Genomic DNA, 19,132 nt, shown 5'->3' on the forward strand with positions numbered 1-19,132 from the left:
CTTCCCCCCGTGACCTCGGCTCGCACCGTGCGACGCCCCCTCCTTCCTGCTTCTCTATTCCCGCCATGATTATCATAGCGCGGGAACCAAGTCCGCGCTTCTCCCTTGGCCCCGCCCCCAATGGCCAGCGCCCCATCTCCTCCTCCTCCCCTCCTCCCCCCCATCACCACCTGTGGAAGAGAGAAAAGTTACCACATCGCAGGATTAGTACATAAAACTCCTCTTTCCCCCCTTTTTAACCCCCCTCTTCTCCCCCCACATTCGCCCCACCACTTTGTTCAAACGTTCTTTTTAATAACCCGCTCATTCCAGTTTTTCTTCCACAATAAAAGTCCACGCTTCATCCGCCGTCTCAAAGTAGTGGTGCCTTCCTCGATATGTGACCCACAGTCTTGCCGGTTGCAGCATTCCAAATTTTATCTTCTTTTTATGAAGCACCGCCTTGGCCCGATTAAAGCTCGCCCTCCTTCTTGCCACCTCCGCACTCCAGTCTTGATAAATGCGGATCACCGCGTTCTCCCATTTACTGCTCCGAGTTTTCTTTGCCCATCTAAGGACCATTTCTTTATCCTTAAAACGGAGGAATCTCACCACTATGGCTCTGGGAATTTCTCCTGCTCTCGGTCCTCGCGCCATCACTCGGTATGCTCCCTCCACCTCCAACGGACCCGCCGGGGCCTCCGCTCCCATTAACGAGTGCAGCATTGTGCTCACATATACCCCGACGTCCGCTCCCTCCACACCTTCAGGAAGACCAAGAATCCTCAGGTTGTTCCTCCTTGCATTGTTCTCCAGTGCCTCCAACCTTTCCACACATTGTTTCTGATGTGCCTCATGCATCTCCGTCTTCACCACCAGGCCCTGTATGTCGTCCTCATTCTCGGCTGCCTTTGCCTTCACGACCCGAAGCTCCCGCTCCTGGGTCTTTTGTTCCTCCTTTAGCCCTTCGATCGCCTGTAGTATCGGGGCCAACAGCTCTTTCTTCATTTCCTTTTTGATCTCTTCCACACAGCATTTCAAGAACTCTTGTTGTTCAGGGCCCCATGTTAAACTGCCACCTTCCGACGCCATCTTGGTTTTTGCTTGCCTTCCTTGCCGCTGTTCTAAAGGATCCACTGCAATCCGGCCACTTTCTCCTTTTTTCATCCGTATCCAAGGGGGATTCCCTTCTGGTTTACCGCACAGTGTTTTTAGCCGTCACAATTGCCGTTGGGGCTCCTATCAAGAGCCCAAAAGTCCGTTTCACCGGGAGCTGCCAAAACGTGCGACTCAGCTGGTCATCGCCGCACCCGGAAGTCCCAGGTATCCCCTGTTTTTTAAGTGGTTCTAATAGGATGTTTTCATTTTAGTGCATTTGTAAATGCACTGAGCAGATTCAGTGGGTTTTTTTTAGAACTGCTACTCCCTGCCTCCCATGCCCCTCTCCGACCCTCCCATTCATCACTTCTCCCTGACCATCCCATTAGCTGCCTGTCCAGATGTGTCAGGAGGCAGAAAGCAGCAAGGAAGAGGTAAGTTGATCGAATGAGTAAGTTATGAAGAGTTGATGAGAAACTTTAGGCCAGTTTGGTTCAAGGCAGCTGTAGAATCCCAAGTTTCTTTACCCGTCAGTCTGGCCTCAATAAAAGTCGAGATGGATTTGCAGGTACAGCATTAGTTATTTTATTTAGCTTGCAAGCGTTCCTCAATTCTCAGGAGCACGAAGCACATACTGCTCCATGGACTTCTGGAATCAAGTGAGGATATGGAACAAAAGAATCTGTACTGATACATTCAAATAGCATCAGGTTTCACATACTCGACGCCCATGGGTCATCCTATTATCCCTCCTGACCTGTTTGATCTATTCTGATTGGCTCACTTCCAATCCCTTCCTCTGGCCCCTATTACCCAGCATCCTTTTCGCCTGCTTTGGTGGACACACCTCTTCCTGCTTTTCCATGCGATCTGAAATCCTTTGTCTGTGAACTAACCAGAATTAGACTGGCCTACCTCTACATTACATTAACTAATATCTCTAAAGTAACTATTTTATATCACATTCGTCATTCCCTCCTTTTATCATTCCATGATAACCGAACTATCCAATCCATAGCTATGGTTCCTCATCTAAAAAGATCCGTCGCTACATTTCCAATTCCTGGCTTAGCCCCCCCTATCTGCTGCACCCTCATGGATTTTAACAGTTAAGTTTTTAGGGGCGTTGATCTGATCCAGTGCACCCCGCATTCTACCCAACACACATTTAAGGATAGCTAGGCCCACAAAGATGCAGCCGATAGCCACCACTAAATACATGGCCATATTTATCAACCAGTCCTGCCAACCCCCAAATCCCCAGTTACCCCAAGAGCCAGGATCCTGCATTCCGTCCAGGTGACCCCGTATGTGATCCATAAATTTAGTGATGTTAGCGGTCAAGTCCTGAACCCCCATGATACACTTGCCCTGCACTATGGCGCATACCCCACCCTCACGGGCCAGAAGATAGTCAAGAGCATACCGGTTCTGCATTGCAAACAACCGTAGCTGAGACAATTCCTTGGTTATTGCCCCGAGGGCTCCCAAGGTTTCATTTCCCAAGATGGTAAGGCCACAAATAAAATAATTCCTATTGCTGACAGCCAAGGAACCCCCCACACCTCCCAGTGTCAAGATGCTCAGAATCCCCCATCCGGGTGAGTGGCCCCGGTTGGGTGCGAGAACCTGAGTTTTTTTTCCAGTTCTCGCAAAATTCAGCAGAGACTGCCCGGCGTGCGAACTGATTATGCAGCTTCCATGCCGAAGGGCAGGGGACTGTGGTAGGGACTAGAGTCCCTATAGCAATTTGGCAGGGAAATGGGGGTGACAAAACGTTGGTCGCTGTGCCATTAAATAAAAAGTAGTATCCTTGCTCCGTGTGCAGGCTAGCATCACAATCAGTATATCGGTTGCGTAAGGATCCCCCAGTAGCCCAGTTTATCCAGCTTCGAAACGCCCATTCGGGCCGCCTAGCAATGCGGAAAGCCCTAGTCCCAACAGTGATATGAGAGACATTCACCCAGCCACAAAGGAGCTGGAGGCCGGCGTTCAATGGAACGCAAGTGGTGTTGCAACAAACGCATTGGCCAGACGCCTGGGTGATATGGCACCTCCTGTCCGTACAGGTGGGGAACAGGCATGTTATATTCGTTTCCACCTCTACCAGCAAACAGCCGTATCCTTCACTGCGGAAACAATTCTCGTACGACCGGGAATCCCTATTGGGAGTGAAGTGGCTAGGTATGTACGCCCTCCACCGTTGCAGCCTATCATACTGTGAATGGGAATTATCCCGAGGAAGAGGAAGGCAAATAGCCGGTGGTGCTGAACCCGGATCGTAAGGAAGAGTGACTTGCTCGGGCAGTGGCTCGGAATGCTGACAATGAACCACCGTCTGGGGAGTGCCCCAAAGCGGTGAAACAAAAAATAACCTAGACACCGCTGTGGGGTTCGGGTAGCAGACAACCCGTCCGTGGCCATACAAGCGGTGGTAAATCTGGTAGAAGTGATTCATACTACGCAGGTTTTCCTCAGTTTGGCCTTTAACTAACTTAAGTGTATCTCCCGGTAACCTACGTTCTAGCTGTACTTCCCTTCTCACACGCCCCGTCCTCTCTCTAGTCTCTCTCTTTCTCATAGCCTCTTCCTACGCTCTCCTGACGGCCTGATGTTACCTTTATTGCACCAATCTTAACACATCCAAAATCAAAATTGCCTGCTTCAGGCAACTGAAGGCTTCGAGTGCCTCGGTGGTGAGAGTAAAGTTCCCGTCTTCACTAGTGTAAGGCGTCAGCAGCTTTGTATAGACAGCGATGTTTGGTATCCACTGCCGACAATAATTCACCATACCCAGCCAATGACGAACCTCCTTGGCTATTGTAGGGGCGGGGAATTGGCATATTGGTTCAATCCTACTGGGTTCGAGACTTCTTTCTGTGGCTGTAAGTAAAACTCCTAAGAATTTAACCTTTCTCTGAGCCACCAAGACCTTTGCTTGTGAGACAACATAACCCAACGAGGATAGGTGGTTCAATAATTGGATCACATCATCCCTATTACTGGGCTCGTCAGGACTTGCCACCAATATGTCATCTACATACTGCACTAGAGTGGAACCATGCTCCAATGTCAAGGCCTGGAGTTGGGTCTGCAGACATCTGGAGAAGAGTGTAGGTGAGTTGACGAACCCCTGTGGCAGTCGGGTCCAGGTATACTGCTGCCCATTGTAAGTGAAGGCAAACAAATATTGGCTTTCAGTCGCGAGTGGGAGGGCAAAGAAGGCGTGCTGAAGGTCAATTACGACGAAGACCCGGGCTTGAGCTGGAATTTGAGCCAGTATGTGGGCAGGGTTAGGGACGAGAGCATGTAACGGCTGTACAATGGCATTGATTGAACGTAAATCCTGTACTGATCGGTACTGGTCTGGTTTAGGCACAGCAAGTATGGGGGTGTTACATTCTGATTGGCAAGGGACCAAAATACCCTGTTGCAACAGCTCTTGAATTAATTTGTCTATAGACGGAGCAGCTTGGGATTTCAGGGGGTATTGACGAATGGAAGGTAGCTTTACATGATCCTTAATCATTACCTTAATAGGTGTAACATTTGTCTTTCCCACTTGTGATGGGTATTCCGCCCAGACCTGTGGATTGACATATTCCAACATATCATGTCCCCAGTGATGCTGCAGTCGAGTGTTAATTGTTTCAGGGACCTCAAAATATTTTATGGTAGTGCCGTCCGGCATGACTTGAAGTGCGTACTCTGTTGGATCCGAATGATCCACTGCCCTCCTTACCATTTGCCCCATATCCCTGTCATGGTACTGGTCGTGGACCTGACGTGTAATATGAGGGCTTACCGAAGCTGACTGTGGCCATAAATGTGGTGATATTGTAACAAAATCGGCTGTACCTTCTTTTCCCGTGACTGTGGCTGTAACCTTGACTGGCCATTCGGTCCCAATTAATGGCCGGTATTTGTCCTCCAACTCCCTGTTTTGTCCGGTTCTGTCATAGGCCAGGGTAACGTGATGCAGTGAATGTTCAATGTCTAACGTCCACCAATGGGGGGTGATAGAAATATAGCACTGTTGTCTCATCCTCCATGATTTAACCGTTACCCCCTCGTCTCCGCACTCTAGCTGTAGCTGGAAGATACACAGTAAATCTCGGGCCAACAAGTTACAGTCCAATCCAGTCATCACTACAAACTGATGATCTGCAGACTTATTCTCGTAAGTGACTGTCACAGGTTCAGAAATAGGATACTCACACACCTGTCCTTGGAACCCCGACAATTGCTGCGTGTGGTCGGATAGTGGTAGTCGAAGTTCTGATTGCACAGAAGGCATGGCTGCTCCAGTGTTGATTACAAATGAGTGATGTTGATCTCCTATCTGCAGAGAGATAATAGGTTCCCTGTCCGATTGGAGAGTCCTTATGACTAAATTAGCTAGTCAATCCTGTGTTGGGAAAGGGTTTTCCTGGGAGAAGTCAGTGTATCTCGTCTGTCCTCCCCTTGGTGGGTACCCCCTCCTTTGGGTCGGATAATCTCCTTCTACTGCCTGTCTTTTAAAGATCTTCAGCAGTCAAGGGCATTCAGCCTCTGATCTCCGGGTAAGCGTTCTCCAAGGCGGCCTTCAGGACCCGCGACAACGCAGAATCGCCGAGCAGAAACTTATAGCCAAGTTCCGCACACATGAGTGCGGCCTCAATCGGGACCTGGGATTCATGTCGCATTACATTCATCGCCCACCATCTGGCCTGCGAAATCCTACCAACTGTCCTTGCTTGAGACAATTCACACCTCTTTAACCTGGGGTTACCCCATCTCTGGATCTGTAAAGATTTAATCACCTGCTAATGCTCGCATTCCTAGCATTGTTTGGCATCTTTGAATTTGTCTATATGTGTTTCTGGAACAGACCTCTTCATTCACCTGAGGAAGGAGCAGCGCTCCGAAAGCTAGTGACATCGAAACAAACCTGTTGGACTTTAACCTGGTGTTGTAAGACTTCGTACTGTGCTCACCCCAGTCCAACGCCGGCATCTCCACATCATGTCTTTTAAAGGGGCATTCCTATTGCCAGTGATCTGCACGGCCGCAATTAAAACATGCATTGCTCCCTCTATATCTGCCCCGTCCTCTTCTCCCAGTAGACCAATGGCCCCTCAGAGGGGGCGGCGGTTGTAAAGCTGTTGATGCATACGGTGGGCCATAAAAAGGAGCTGAGGGTCCCTTTGGGTGGGTTTGGTATCCTCCCCCTCGCTGATCCACCCACCCAAAGTCACAATATTGGGGCTCCTGCTGGTAAACTACCATTTCTGCCGCTTGTTGGGGTCGCAGATCATCCTTTTTCATTACATACTCAGTCTTAACCTTTGTAACTGAGCCTCCTTCCTGGCCTACACCCTCCTTCCAATAAAATCTGACTGCCCTTGCCATCTGGGAAGGGTCGTTCTCTGTCCAATTCATGTTATTACATTTCACAGCAGTAGCCACAGAAGGTGGTAGGCAATGCATTAACATAGCACAATATTGAGGGGAATTCTGACCATTTTGATATAGCAAGCCGCCTGACTGCCCACGGTAGATTTCATTAAAACGCTCCAGAAATTCCTCTGGCTCTTCAATCTTCTTAGGTTTTAGGTCTAAGATAACAGAAAGATTTATGGGCTTTTGAAATGTGCTATTCAACGCATTCAGGATCTGTGTCCTTCTATCGTCGTCTAACGCATGGGCTTGCTGAAGTGCTGCGTGGCTAGCATAATTGAAGTGATTAAGATAATTGCGGTACTCTGCTGGGGTTAAAACCTGCTGGACTAGGGCCCAGAGGTCCCTAGAATCAGCTTGATAAATTGAGATGGTAGTTCTCAAGGAATCCACGAAAGCAGCAGGAGATTTTTTTCTATCTGGGATTGTAGCCATAATAGCCATCATCTCACTGGGTGTCCATGGGAAGTAAACGTCTATCGTGGGTTGCGCCCCGGCAGTCACCGCGTCCGGGTTTCGCATCTTCCTAATCGGCAACTGTCTCCGAATGTCACCAGGGGGCACTCTAGCTATTTCCTCTGGTTGTTCCAAGACTTCGACGTCTCTCCCTGTCACTAGAGGGAGTTCTTTCTCTTCAAAATCATCTGTTGCAGCTTCCTTTGTTCTCGAACCTTGCGGTTTCTCCTTAGTTTGGAGGGACTTAGGTGGTATACTTAATTGTTTCTGGTGAGGATCAAGCCCTTCTCTCGCTGTCCGAGATCTGGTCCTAGAGCTAACTGGGCTTGCGGAACAGAGCTCCTCTTTCTCTACTGATCGTGAAGATGGTAAATCAGGACCCACACTATCACCCAAAAGGGCTTGAGTTACTGGCATAATTGGAATCTGGGGAGCAATGACTGGATATAAATTATTATACTCTGGTGGTTCTGGAATTAGTGCAGACCATGCTACAGGTGCAGTCGGAACTTTTAGTGACTTTTCCAAATTATTGAATTTATCATTTTCTGTCAATTCAAGGCCAGCCATTGAACTACGTAGCTCATCTCTTGTTTGACCCGCGCCTTTCCTGTCTCTACTTGCGCGTTTTTTGAATGCATATTCCTTTTTCAAGACCTGTAATGTTTTTAGGTTACCCTGTTCACTAATTGGAATTCCCATTTTAAGGGCATTGTCCTGCCAACTCGACAACATGATCTTATCTCTTTCCTCTTGACAATATTGCCTCCATAATCCAATTAATTCTTTTGCTTTCATACTTTGACTCTTTTTCCAGATGTGTCCCTGGATTTTCTTAACACTTTCTAGGTCTTTGGTGCCCCCTAGTGGCGATTCATCCCCCATTTTACTTCTTAACTGTGCTGACATTTTTCTAAAATCCTTTGCTTTATCCGGATACCTATCACATAATATTTGCAGTGGCATGCCTGGATCATTTGTGCTATCCAAGGAATTCCCCATAATCTCAACTAGTCCTCGGAACTGCGTTTTTCGCCACTACAGTCCAAGGGTACAATTTTAGCTTAACCAACTATAGGTTTAAAACACTCACACATGGAATTGAATCCTTTTCAGATTTAAAAACAGTTATATTGGACTGAACCCTCACTACTGAAGTCCCATCAGCCCCTGAACCCATATAATAGGTGAACAGCCAGCTGCCGTGGTGCACATAGGCACCAACGATATAGGTTAAAAACGGGACGAGGTCCTACAAGCTGAATTTAGGGAGCTAGGAGTTAAACTAAAAAGTAGGACCTCAAAGTTAGTAATCTCAGGATTGCTACCAGTGCCACGAGCTAGTCAGAGTAGGAATGTCAGGATAGAGAGGATGAATACGTGGCTCGAGAGATGGTGCAAGAGGGAGGGATTCAAATTCCTGGGACATTGGAACCGATTCTGGGGGAGGTGGGACCAGTACAAACCGGACGGTCTGCACCTGGGCAGGACTGGAACCGATGTCCTAGGGGGGGTGTTTGCTAGAGCTGTTGGGGAGAGTTTAAACTAATGTGGCAGGGGGATGGGAACTGATGCAGGAAGTTGGAAGGTAGTAAAACAGGGACAGAAATAAAAGGCAGTAAGGGGGAAAGTGTAAGGCAGAGAAGCCATAGTCAAAAATCAAAAAGGGCGACAGTACAGGATACAGTGACTGAGGGGAGCTCAGTGAATAGGACCAGGAATACTAAAAGAAATAAAACGGAAAGTGAAAACATTAATGGTAAGCGATGCGGCAGGTTGTTACAGGAAGATGTGGGTTTGACGACAAGGAAAATTAGGAGAAAGGTTAAGAGGAAATATAACTTAGGAGAGGTTACTGATCGAGGTGTTAAGATTCAGAACAGAGGTAAAAAAGCCAACATAAGTGTACTTTACCTGAATGCTCGTAGTATTCTGAATAAGGTAAATGAGTTGATGGCGCAAATCATCGTGAATGACTATGATTTAGTGGCCATTACTGAAACATGGTTAAAGGATGGTCACGACTGGGAGTTAAATATCCGAGGGTATCAAACTTTTCGGAAGGACAGAGTGGATGGTAAGGGAGGTGGTGTAGCTCTGTTATTTAAGGATGACATCCGGGCAACAGTAAGGGATGACATCGGTACTATGGAGGATAAGGTTGAATCCATTTGGGTGGAAATCAGGAATAGTAAGGCGAAAAAGTCACTGATAGGAGTAATCTATAGGCCACCAAATAGTAACATTATGGTGGGGCAGGCAATAAACAAAGAAATAACAGATGCATGTAGAAATGGTACAGCAGTTATCATGGGGGATTTTAATCTACATGTTGATTGGTTTAACCAGGTCGGCCAAGGCAGCCTTGAGGAGGAGTTTATAGAATGTATCTGCGATAGTTTCCTCGAACAGTATGTAATGGAACCTACGAGGGAACAAGCGGTCCTAGATCTGGTCCTGTGTAATGAGACAGGATTGATTCAGGATCTCATAGTTAGGGATCCTCTCGGAAGGAGCGATCACAATATGGTGGAATTTAAAATACAGATGGAGGGTGAGAAGGTAAAATCAAGCACTAGTGTTTTGTGCTTAAACAAAGGAGATTACAATGGGATGAGAGAAGAACTAGCTAAGGTAGACTGGGAGCAAAGACTTTATGGTGAAACAGTTGAGGAACAGTGGAGAACCTTCCAAGTGATTTTTCACAGTGCCCAGCAAAGGTTTATACCAACAAAAAGGAAGGACGGTAAAAAGAGGGAAAATCGACCGTGGATATCTAAGGAAATAAGGGAGAGTATCAAATTGAAGAAAAAAACATACAAAGTAGCAAAGATCAGTGGGAGACTAGAGGACTGGGAAATCTTTAGGGGGCAACAGAAAGCTACTAAAAAAGCTATAAAGAAGAGTAAGATAGATTATGAGAGTAAACTTGCTCAGAACATAAAAACAGATAGTAAAAGTTTCTACAAATACATAAAACAAAAAAGAGTGGCTAAGGTAAATATTGGTCCTTTAGAGGATGAGAAGGGAGATTTAATAATGGGAGATGAGGAAACGGCTGAGGAACTGAACAGGTTTTTTGGGTCGGTCTTCACAGTGGAAGACCCAAATAACATGCCAGTGACTGATGGAAATGAGGCTATGACAGGTGGGGACCTTGAGAGGATTGATATCACCAAGGAGGTAATGATGGGCAAGCTAATGGGGCTAAAGGTAGACAAGTCTCCTGGCCCTGATGGAATGCATCCCAGAGTGCTAAAAGAGATGGCTAGGGAAATTGCAAATGCACTAGTGATAATTTACCAAAATTCACTAGACTCTGGGGTGATCCCGGCGGATTGGAAATTAGCAAACGTGACACCACTGTTTAAAAAAGGAGGTAGGCAGAAAGTGGGTAATTATAGGCCAGTGAGCTTAACTTCGGTAGTAGGGAAGATGCTGGAATCTATCATCAAGGAAGAAATAGCGAGGCATCTGGATGGAAATTGTCCCATTGGACAGACGCAGCATGGGTTCATAAAGGGCAGGTCGTGCCTACCTAATTTAGTGGAATTTTTTGAGGACATTAACAGTGCGGTAGATAACGGGGAGCCAATGGATGTGGTATATCTGGATTTCCAGAAAGCCTTTGACAAGGTGCCACACAAAAGGTTGTTGCATAAGATAAAGATGCATGGCATTAAGGGGAAAGTAGGAGCATGGATAGAGGATTGGTTAATTCATAGAAAGCAAAGAGTGGGGATTAATGGGTGTTTCTCTGGTTGGCAATCAGTAGCTAGTGGTGTCTCTCAGGGATCAGTGTTGGGCCCACAACTGTTCACAATTTACATAGATGATTTGGAGTTGGGGACCAAGGGCAATGTGTCCAAGTTTGCAGACGACACTAAGATGAGTGGTAAAGCAAAAAGTGCAGAGGATACTGGAAGTCTGCAGAGGGATTTGGACAGGCTAAGTGAATGGGCTAGGGTCTGGCATATGGAATACAATGTTGACAAATGTGAGGTTATCCATTTTGGTAAGAATAACGGCAAAAGGGATTATTATTTAAATGATAAAAAATTAAAACATGCTGCTGTGCAGAGAGATCTGGGTGTGCTAGTGCATGAGTCGCAGAAAGTTGGTTTTCAGGTGCAACAGGTGATTAAGAAGGCAAATGGAATTTTGTCCTTCATTGCTAGAGGGATGGAGTTTAAGACTAGGGAGGTTATGCTGCAATTGTATAAGGTGTTAGTGAGGCCACACCTGGCGTATTGTGTTCAGTTTTGGTCTCCTTACTTGAGAAAGGACGTACTGGCACTGGAGGGTGTGCAGAGGAGATTCACTAGGTTAATCCCAGAGCTGAAGGGGTTGGATTACGAGGAGAGGTTGAGTAGACTGGGACTGTACTCGTTGGAATTTAGAAGGATGAGGGGGGATCTTATAGAAACATATAACATTATGAAGGGAATAGATAGGATAGATGCGGGCAGGTGTTTCCACTGGCGGGTGAAAGCAGAACTAGGGGGCATAGCCTCAAAATAAGGGGAAGTAGATTTAGGACTGAGTTTAGGAGGAACTTCTTCACCGAAAGGGTTGTGAATCTATGGAATTCCTTGCCCAGTGAAGCAGTAGAGGCTCCTTCATTAAATGTTTTTAAGATAAAGATAGATAGTTTTTTGAAGAATAAAGGGATTAAGGGTTATGGTGTTCGGGCCGGAAAGTGGAGCTGAGTCCACAAAAGTTCAGCCATGATCTCATTGAATGGCGGAGCAGGCTCGAGGGGCCAGATGGCCTACTCCTGCTCCTAGTTCTTATGTTCTTATGTTCTAATAGACTGAACCTCCACTACTGAAGTCGCATCAGCCTTAAAAACACTTATACTTGGAATTGAATCATCATTTGAGATGTCACATCAACCCAAAACCCTAACCCAAGCCGATTCAACAATATGAAATCCCATCAATTAAATTGCTAATCCCCAGACTGCCCTTTGATTTCGTCGAGACGATCTTTCCGTACCAACCGTGAGTGACCAGACTAATCAGACGATAAGAAGAGGGGAAAAATCAATGCGTGGTCATTTTCCAGTTCTGCATTGTGGGCCCTCTTTCCCCATCCTCCTGTTCATAATCAGTCTAATTCTGATTTCGCAGTTGGTCAGAACCGTCTTGAGAAATCCCGGGTTTCGGCACCAAATGTAGAATCCCAAGTTTCTTTACCCGTCAGTCTGGCCTCAATAAAAGTCGAGATGGATTTGCAGGTACAGCATTAGTTATTTTATTTAGCTTGCAAGCGTTCCTCAATTCTCAGGAGCACGAAGCACATACTGCTCCATGGACTTCTGGAATCAAGTGAGGATATGGAACAAAAGAATCTGTACTGATACATTCAAATGGCATCAATTTTCACATACTCGACGCCCATAGGTCATCCTATATCCCTCCTGACCTGTTTGATCTATTCTGATTGGCTCACTTCCAAGCCCTTCCTCTGGCCCCTATTACCCAGCATCCTTTTCGCCTGCTTTGGTGGACACACCTCTTCCTGCTTTTCCATGCGGTCTGAAATCCTTTGTCTGTGAACTAACCAGAATTAGACTGGCCTACCTCTACATTACATTAACTAATATCTCTAAAGTTACTATTTTATATCACATTCGTCACAGCCAATAGACTTTTAATGTAATAATTAACGGCTAGGATCATAACCCTCCCCTATTGCATAGTTTCTTATGGGAAAGTGATTTTGTTTGGTACACTTTTGTTTAATATGCCATTTTTAGGAACACATTGCGAGTGCTAAATGTGGGATACCTTTACTAGACTGTGTAACGTTTATAGAGACCTGAATTGTGGCTATGGAATCTTTTACTTTTTACGCTTCATGAAATTGGTCCTCTACAGTTGGGTATCAAAGCAAGGCAGTAGATGATCTATACCGGATAAAAAGAATGAAATGATCCCAGAACACTTTTAACGCAGCATTACTAATACGCACTTAAGTCTGTAAAAGCTCTGTTCTATATTCCACAGCACCAAATTGATTGAGAGTGTAGCACCAGGCTACCTGCATTCCAGTAAACAGATTATGGCAAGCACATGAAATTGTTGGTTGTTGGATAATGCATCTATGCAGATGTTCAATAAAAAATTACAACTTTCAGATCCGAAGGGTCAGCATTCATTTAAAGGAAACTGAGAAACCATTGAAAGTGCAAGTTTGTACTTTAAAAAGAAAGTAGCACTTGAAATTGAACTAATTGGCCAGCCCTGTGCAGATTAACGTTTGTGATTTATTCTGTTTTCATTGATCAGCAATTGGAAAGCCTGACTCCGAAAAGTTCAATGTTATTTTCTGCTTGCATTGTAGATGCCAGTTTGCTCTTACTACCTCCGAGGGATCTGCAGCAACAACAACTGTCCCTACAGCCACGTGTATGTGTCTAGGAAGGCTGAAGTTTGCCGAGACTTCTTGAAGGGATACTGCCCACTGGGAGAAAAGGTACATTAAAGTGAATAGGAAGGAAAGTTTACTGACCTGACTGTTTCATTACTTGTAGCTTTGGTTTGTGCCTTTTAAGAGGAGGCCCCTTATCAAAATGTTCTGTTACAGTTCTCCGTTCTATTTTGTGTGTATGGGAGACAGGGATAAATTTTATGTTCATCAGACGAGGGATGTTAATGCTTTATAGGCATAGGTGCCTGTTATGGGCGAGGCGTTTTCAGAACCCCAAAATATATCATGGAGTTCAACCAACCTCTCCCTTTAATGTATTTGTTGCTTTTCCTAGCACACGGCTTGTTCCCTAGGTGTGGGATTACAATTATGGACATGTGGGTTTTTAAACACAAAACAATGTTTATTCCATGAACTCAATTTAACATCTTAAATAAACATTGGATCTCTTAACACCCCTTACTTCAAAGATAACTCAGAAAATATTACAACAGTAAATAATTCCTCAAAATGTTCCTTCAAACTTCCAAGAGACTTAACCCCTTTAAACAGAAGCACATCAGGATAAAGGCTTTACAATTATGAGTTTAAATCACCCAAATGATCCAGAGATAGTCTTTCATGGTAGAGATCCAGCTCACTGCAAACACAGACACACACAAGCTCTTTTTCAAACTGAAACTAAACTGCAAAATGGCTGACCTGACCTCAGCTACACCCACTCTCTGACATCACTGTTTTCTTAAAGGTACATTGCTTAAACATCCATGTCTTAAAGGTACTCTCACATGACAGTGCCTAACATCAAACTTCGCAATCTTGGGTGCTTAGTAAAGCTTCCCAGCTTTGTGCATCAAACTGAATCTTATTTTGCGTAGAATGTTTTGAGCAAGCAGACTCAAAAAGAGAACACCGGTCAGTCAATGCTGGACTCAAATGTAGTTAATAAAGATGAAAGAGCAGTGTGCCAACCCACTGCACTGTTCATCTCCCTCTGTTACTTCAGTCATTTAACCTTCACTCCTGTTGAAATGACAAGCATTGACTGGTGATTTAATACCCGATGGAACACATTGGCTTTTGTTCCATCCTCCATGGAATATAAGTGGTGATGATGAATAACCTTTATTGTAATGCATGATTAACATTGTAGAACCTCTTAATCGTCTTATCCAAATGATAATGGCGATCCACAAGAGTGAAACTGCGGTTGATCTTGTTGATGATCAGGTGACCTTTTTTCTTTCGTGTTTCTCTTCTCCCTTCCCCTGCAGTCTGTAATTAAAACCCAGCTTTAAACTTGCCCCAATAAATGTGATTGTTTTCAGGCGACAGCTGAAAGGACAGTGCAGCTCAGTCATCTGTGACCAAACCACTCTTTTTAAATGTGCTAATATCACAACTATGGAGCTTGGTTGAAGTCACTAAGTATCTGCATAGAACAGACTAGGAAGGTCTTGTATCTCTTTGCATCAATAATCATGTATGTACTTAAATGCTGAGAAGATGTAAAAAGAAGAACGCAATCTATTGGTAATGCTGCAATATTTCAGTAAACCAGAGACAATTGTTTTGGATGAAAGAGACCTTAACCTACCAGCTCCTGTTCAATGCATTTCCTTGAACTAATCCTCGCATGTAAGCTCTGTATTTATCTGTGAGATATGTTACGGTTATAAACATTTTATGGTAGCTGTGATTATGGAACTTATCTATACAAATCAACTTGATTATTTTTTCAGAATTTTACATTGGTTTGCATGAATCATTGGATGTTTGTGAACAGACACACACACACACTAATGCATTGAGCCTGTTGAGATAGGTACAGGTCATTAGACAGTAATTTTTTTGGGTTGGTCTATCTGAGGTCTTTCCATTTATTTTACTGGCATTGGGTAGAGTCATTCTTTGCACTGCCTGGAAAGATCTATTATTAACATCTTCTGTTGAAGTTGCTACAAAGATATTATTTGGAACAAACTGAAGTCACGAAAGACACAATACAAGTGCAGTTTCTTCCCCCTCAAATTCCTTAACACTGAGATGGGTAGAGAGAGGGGAAATTGCTCATTTTAGCCCTTGTGTATTGAAAAACATCTGTGTTGCTATATTTGATATATTGTATTGTGGAATACAAATGCTGACTGTCATTTTTATAGTTACACAGTGAAATGGAAGGTGATGAAGAAATAATAATTTTGTAGACCCCCCCCCCCCCCCCCAAAAAACACCCCAGAGGATTGAAGCTATATATATATATATATATACATAAATATCCAGAAGCGCTGATCCTTTATCTCTTTTCCCAAGGAGCCTAAATGCCACTCTAGGCTTTCAGCAGGTTAAATAATCTCTAAATAACGCCAAAAGTGCTGACTGTCATTACTGGTTTGGTGTTAAACTGCTGCAAGAAACCCCAGAGAATTAACATTTTCTGAATCAAGTGAAGAGTATTAATTGTATGCTTCCATTTTAATAACAAATAATCACATCCAACCTCTACCCAAAGGTCCCAATTTTTCTCATCTTCTGGGTGAATTGACCCCTCTTCCAGTGTGACCCACCTCCTCTTCCATAAAACAAAACTTGGCAGTGATGGACACCAATGGTGTTTATTGTCCGACAAAGCTGCTGTGGTGGGGCTGAAAGTTTCTCTTTAGCTAGGGTTAATTATAAGGTACAAAATATAGGGGCGACCCGGTAGCACAGTGGTTAGCACCATTGCTTCACAGCACCAGGGACCCGGGTTCGATTTCCGGCTTGGTCACTCTCTGTGTGGAGTCTGCACATTCTCCCCGTGTCCGCGTGGGTTTCTCAGGGTGCTCTGGTTTCCTCCCACAAGTCACAAAAGGCGTGCTTGTTAGGTGGCGAGGGAGGGAGGAAATGGTCAGAGTCTTTTCTCGACCGCGTGGAGTTGTAAAAGTTGCGTTTATTCAGAATAGCTGTGTGCACACAGGAGAGACAAATTCTGCAGCTACCCTTAGCTCTCAAAGTGAGCTTTGATCATGCTACCCTTAGCTCTCAAAAGTCAGCTCTGATCATATTCAGAGTTATATGCATATATATTTAAAATTCTTTCAGAGTTACAAGTAGGCATTGGCGTCATCGATTCATTCGGGACAATACAAGGTGATCAGTGTGGTAGTCTGTGTAGAGGTATTACGGTACCTGGTAATGCTGGAACACCATTGGTAGATAACGTATGTTTCCTATTGGTCAAGTTGTATGGTAACTCCGCCCTGCAAATCGGGGTATAAGAGCCCATGCTGCCCCAGCAGCCTTCATTCTGTACCTGAGCTGCTGGGGGAAACATCTAGCTTATTAAAGCCTTCAGTTGGACTACAACCTCGCTTTAGTGGTCATTGATCGTGCATCAATTTAATAAGCTAGATTTAAAAGGATGGAACTCCGAATCAAGCCGGAGTGTCTGCAACTCAGCCCCCACGCGACGAACTCAGCGGCAATCTTCAAGCACTGGCTGGCGTGTTTTAAAGGATATCTCGGAACGGCCGGAAACACACCCACGGGAGAACAGAAAATGCAAGTCCTGCACTCGAGGGTGAGCCCAGAAATTTACACCCTCATCGAGGACACGGAAGACTTCGATACACCAATAGAGCTGCTAAAAGGACATTATATTCGCCCGGTAAACCAGGTCTACGCCAGACATCTGCTAGCAACGAGGCGACAAATCCCTGGGGAATCGCTGGAAGAATTCTACCGTGCGCTCCCGGTGTTGGGGAGAAACTGCAGCTGCCCGCAAGTTTCGGTGAGCGACCACACCGAACTCTTGATCCGGGTCGCTTTCGTGGCAGGTATGCTGTCCTCCCAAATCCGCCAGCGATTGCTGGAAAAAGACACCCTAGGCCTCAAGGAGGCACGGGCCCTTGCAGGTTCCCTGGATGTGGCCTCCAGAAACGCCTGCGCTTACGTTCCCGACCGCGTGGCAGCCCCCTGGGCAGCGTGGAACCCCTCCGCAACCGACCCCGAGACATCCCTCATCCCCCCCCCACAAGCTTGTGCTGCAAAGTGGCCTGGCAACCCCGGGGTGCCCCGCTGCTACTTTTGTGGGCAGGCCAAGCACCCCTGGCAGCGCTTCCTGGCCCGCACATCCACCTGCAAGGGATGCAGTAAAAAGGGCCATTTCATGGTGGTATGCCAGGCCCATGCGGTCGCCGCGGTCTCCGGCGGCGAATGCGGACCGCCACCACAAACCTCTCCACGGTCCCCTTGCGGCCAGCGGGAGCTGCCATCTTCCTACTCCAGGGCCATGTGCGGCCCCCGGGCGCCACCATTTTGTCCCGCGGACACCACGTTCGATGGACAAGCGCCGCCATTTTGTGCACCCCCAGCCATGTGCGACCAATGGGAGCCGCCATCTTGGATGGACTCCCAGGAACCCAGCTCGGCTGACCGCACACCGCCTGAAGAGAACACTCAACTGCTGAGATTAGCCTCGGTGACCCTGGATCAGTCCCGGCCTCGAACACTCTCAACTGCTACAACAACAGTACGAATCAACGGGCACGAGACGTCCTGCTTAATCGATGTTGGGAGCACGGAGAGCTTCATATACCCCGACATGGTAAGGCGCTGTTCTCTCCTCGTCCACCCCGTTAATCAAAAAATCTCCATGGCCTCCGGTTCCCACTCAGTCGAGATAAAAGGGTTTTGTGCAGCAAACCCCACAGTCCAGGGAAGGGAGTTTAAAAATTACCGGCTCTACGTCCTTCCCCACCTCTGGGCGGCCACACTCCTAGGTTTAGACTTCCAGTGTAATCTCCAAAGTCTAACTTTCAAATTCGGCGGCCCTACACCCCCCCTCACTGTCTGCAGCCTCGCGACCCTCAAGGTCGATCCGCCTTCCCTGTTTGCGAACCTCACCCCAGATTGCAAACCCGTCGCCACCAAGAGCAGACGGTACAGTGCCCAGGATCGGATCTTTGAGGTCAGAGGTCCAAAGGCTACTGAGGGAAGGAGTCATTGAAGGTAGCAACAGTCCCTGGAGAGCTCAAGTAGTGGTGGTAAAGACCGGGGAGAAGCATAGAATGGTCATCGACTACAGTCAGACCATCAACAGGCTTAAGCAGCTGGACGCGTACCCTCTCCCCCGCATATCCGACCTGGTAAACAGGATCGCGCATTACAAGGTCTTCTCCACGGTGGATCTTAAGTCCGCCTACCCACCAGCTCCCCATCCGCACTAGTGACCGCAAATACACTGCCTTCGAGGCAGATGGGCGGCTCTACCACTTCTTAAGGGTTCCCTTTGATGTCACCAACGGGGTCTCGGTCTTCCAGCACGAGGTGGAACGAATGGTTGACCGGTACGGTTTACGGGCAACATTCCCGTATCTCGATAATGTCACCATCTGCGGCCACGACCAGCAGGACCACGACACCAACCTCCGAAAATTCCTCCAGACCGCAAAGATCCTTAACCTTACATACAAGGATAAATTCCCGTAACAGCCTCCCCGAACAGGCGCCGGAATGTGGCGACTAGGGGCTTTTCACAGTAATTTCATTTGAAGCCTACTTGTGACAATAAGCGATTTTCATTTTCATTTCATTTCAATTAGCACTGATTGCCTAGCCATCCTCGGCTACGTAGTGCGAAATGGAGTTATAGGCCCCGATCCTGAACGCATGCGCCCCCTTATGGAGTTCCCCCTCCCTCACTGCTCCAAGGTTCTGAAGCGCTGCCTAGGGTTTTTCTCTT

At 46.3% G+C, this 19,132-nt stretch overlaps 1 protein-coding gene across 2 annotated transcripts in view; it reads left to right on the top strand.

The window, feature by feature from the left end:
* The window catches only part of zc3h3 (zinc finger CCCH-type containing 3), a 419,425-nt gene that overhangs the window by 315,939 nt on the left and 84,354 nt on the right, over window positions 1-19,132 (top strand). For both annotated transcript variants that reach the window (XM_072468220.1, XM_072468221.1), the window contains exon 9: window positions 13,321-13,452. In XM_072468220.1, the coding sequence (XP_072324321.1) occupies window positions 13,321-13,452 (132 nt within the window). The remainder of the gene's footprint in view (window positions 1-13,320; window positions 13,453-19,132) is intronic.

This window comes from Scyliorhinus torazame, chromosome 11, assembly GCF_047496885.1.
Source record: "Scyliorhinus torazame isolate Kashiwa2021f chromosome 11, sScyTor2.1, whole genome shotgun sequence".
NCBI classification, from domain to species: Eukaryota; Metazoa; Chordata; class Chondrichthyes; order Carcharhiniformes; family Scyliorhinidae; genus Scyliorhinus; species Scyliorhinus torazame.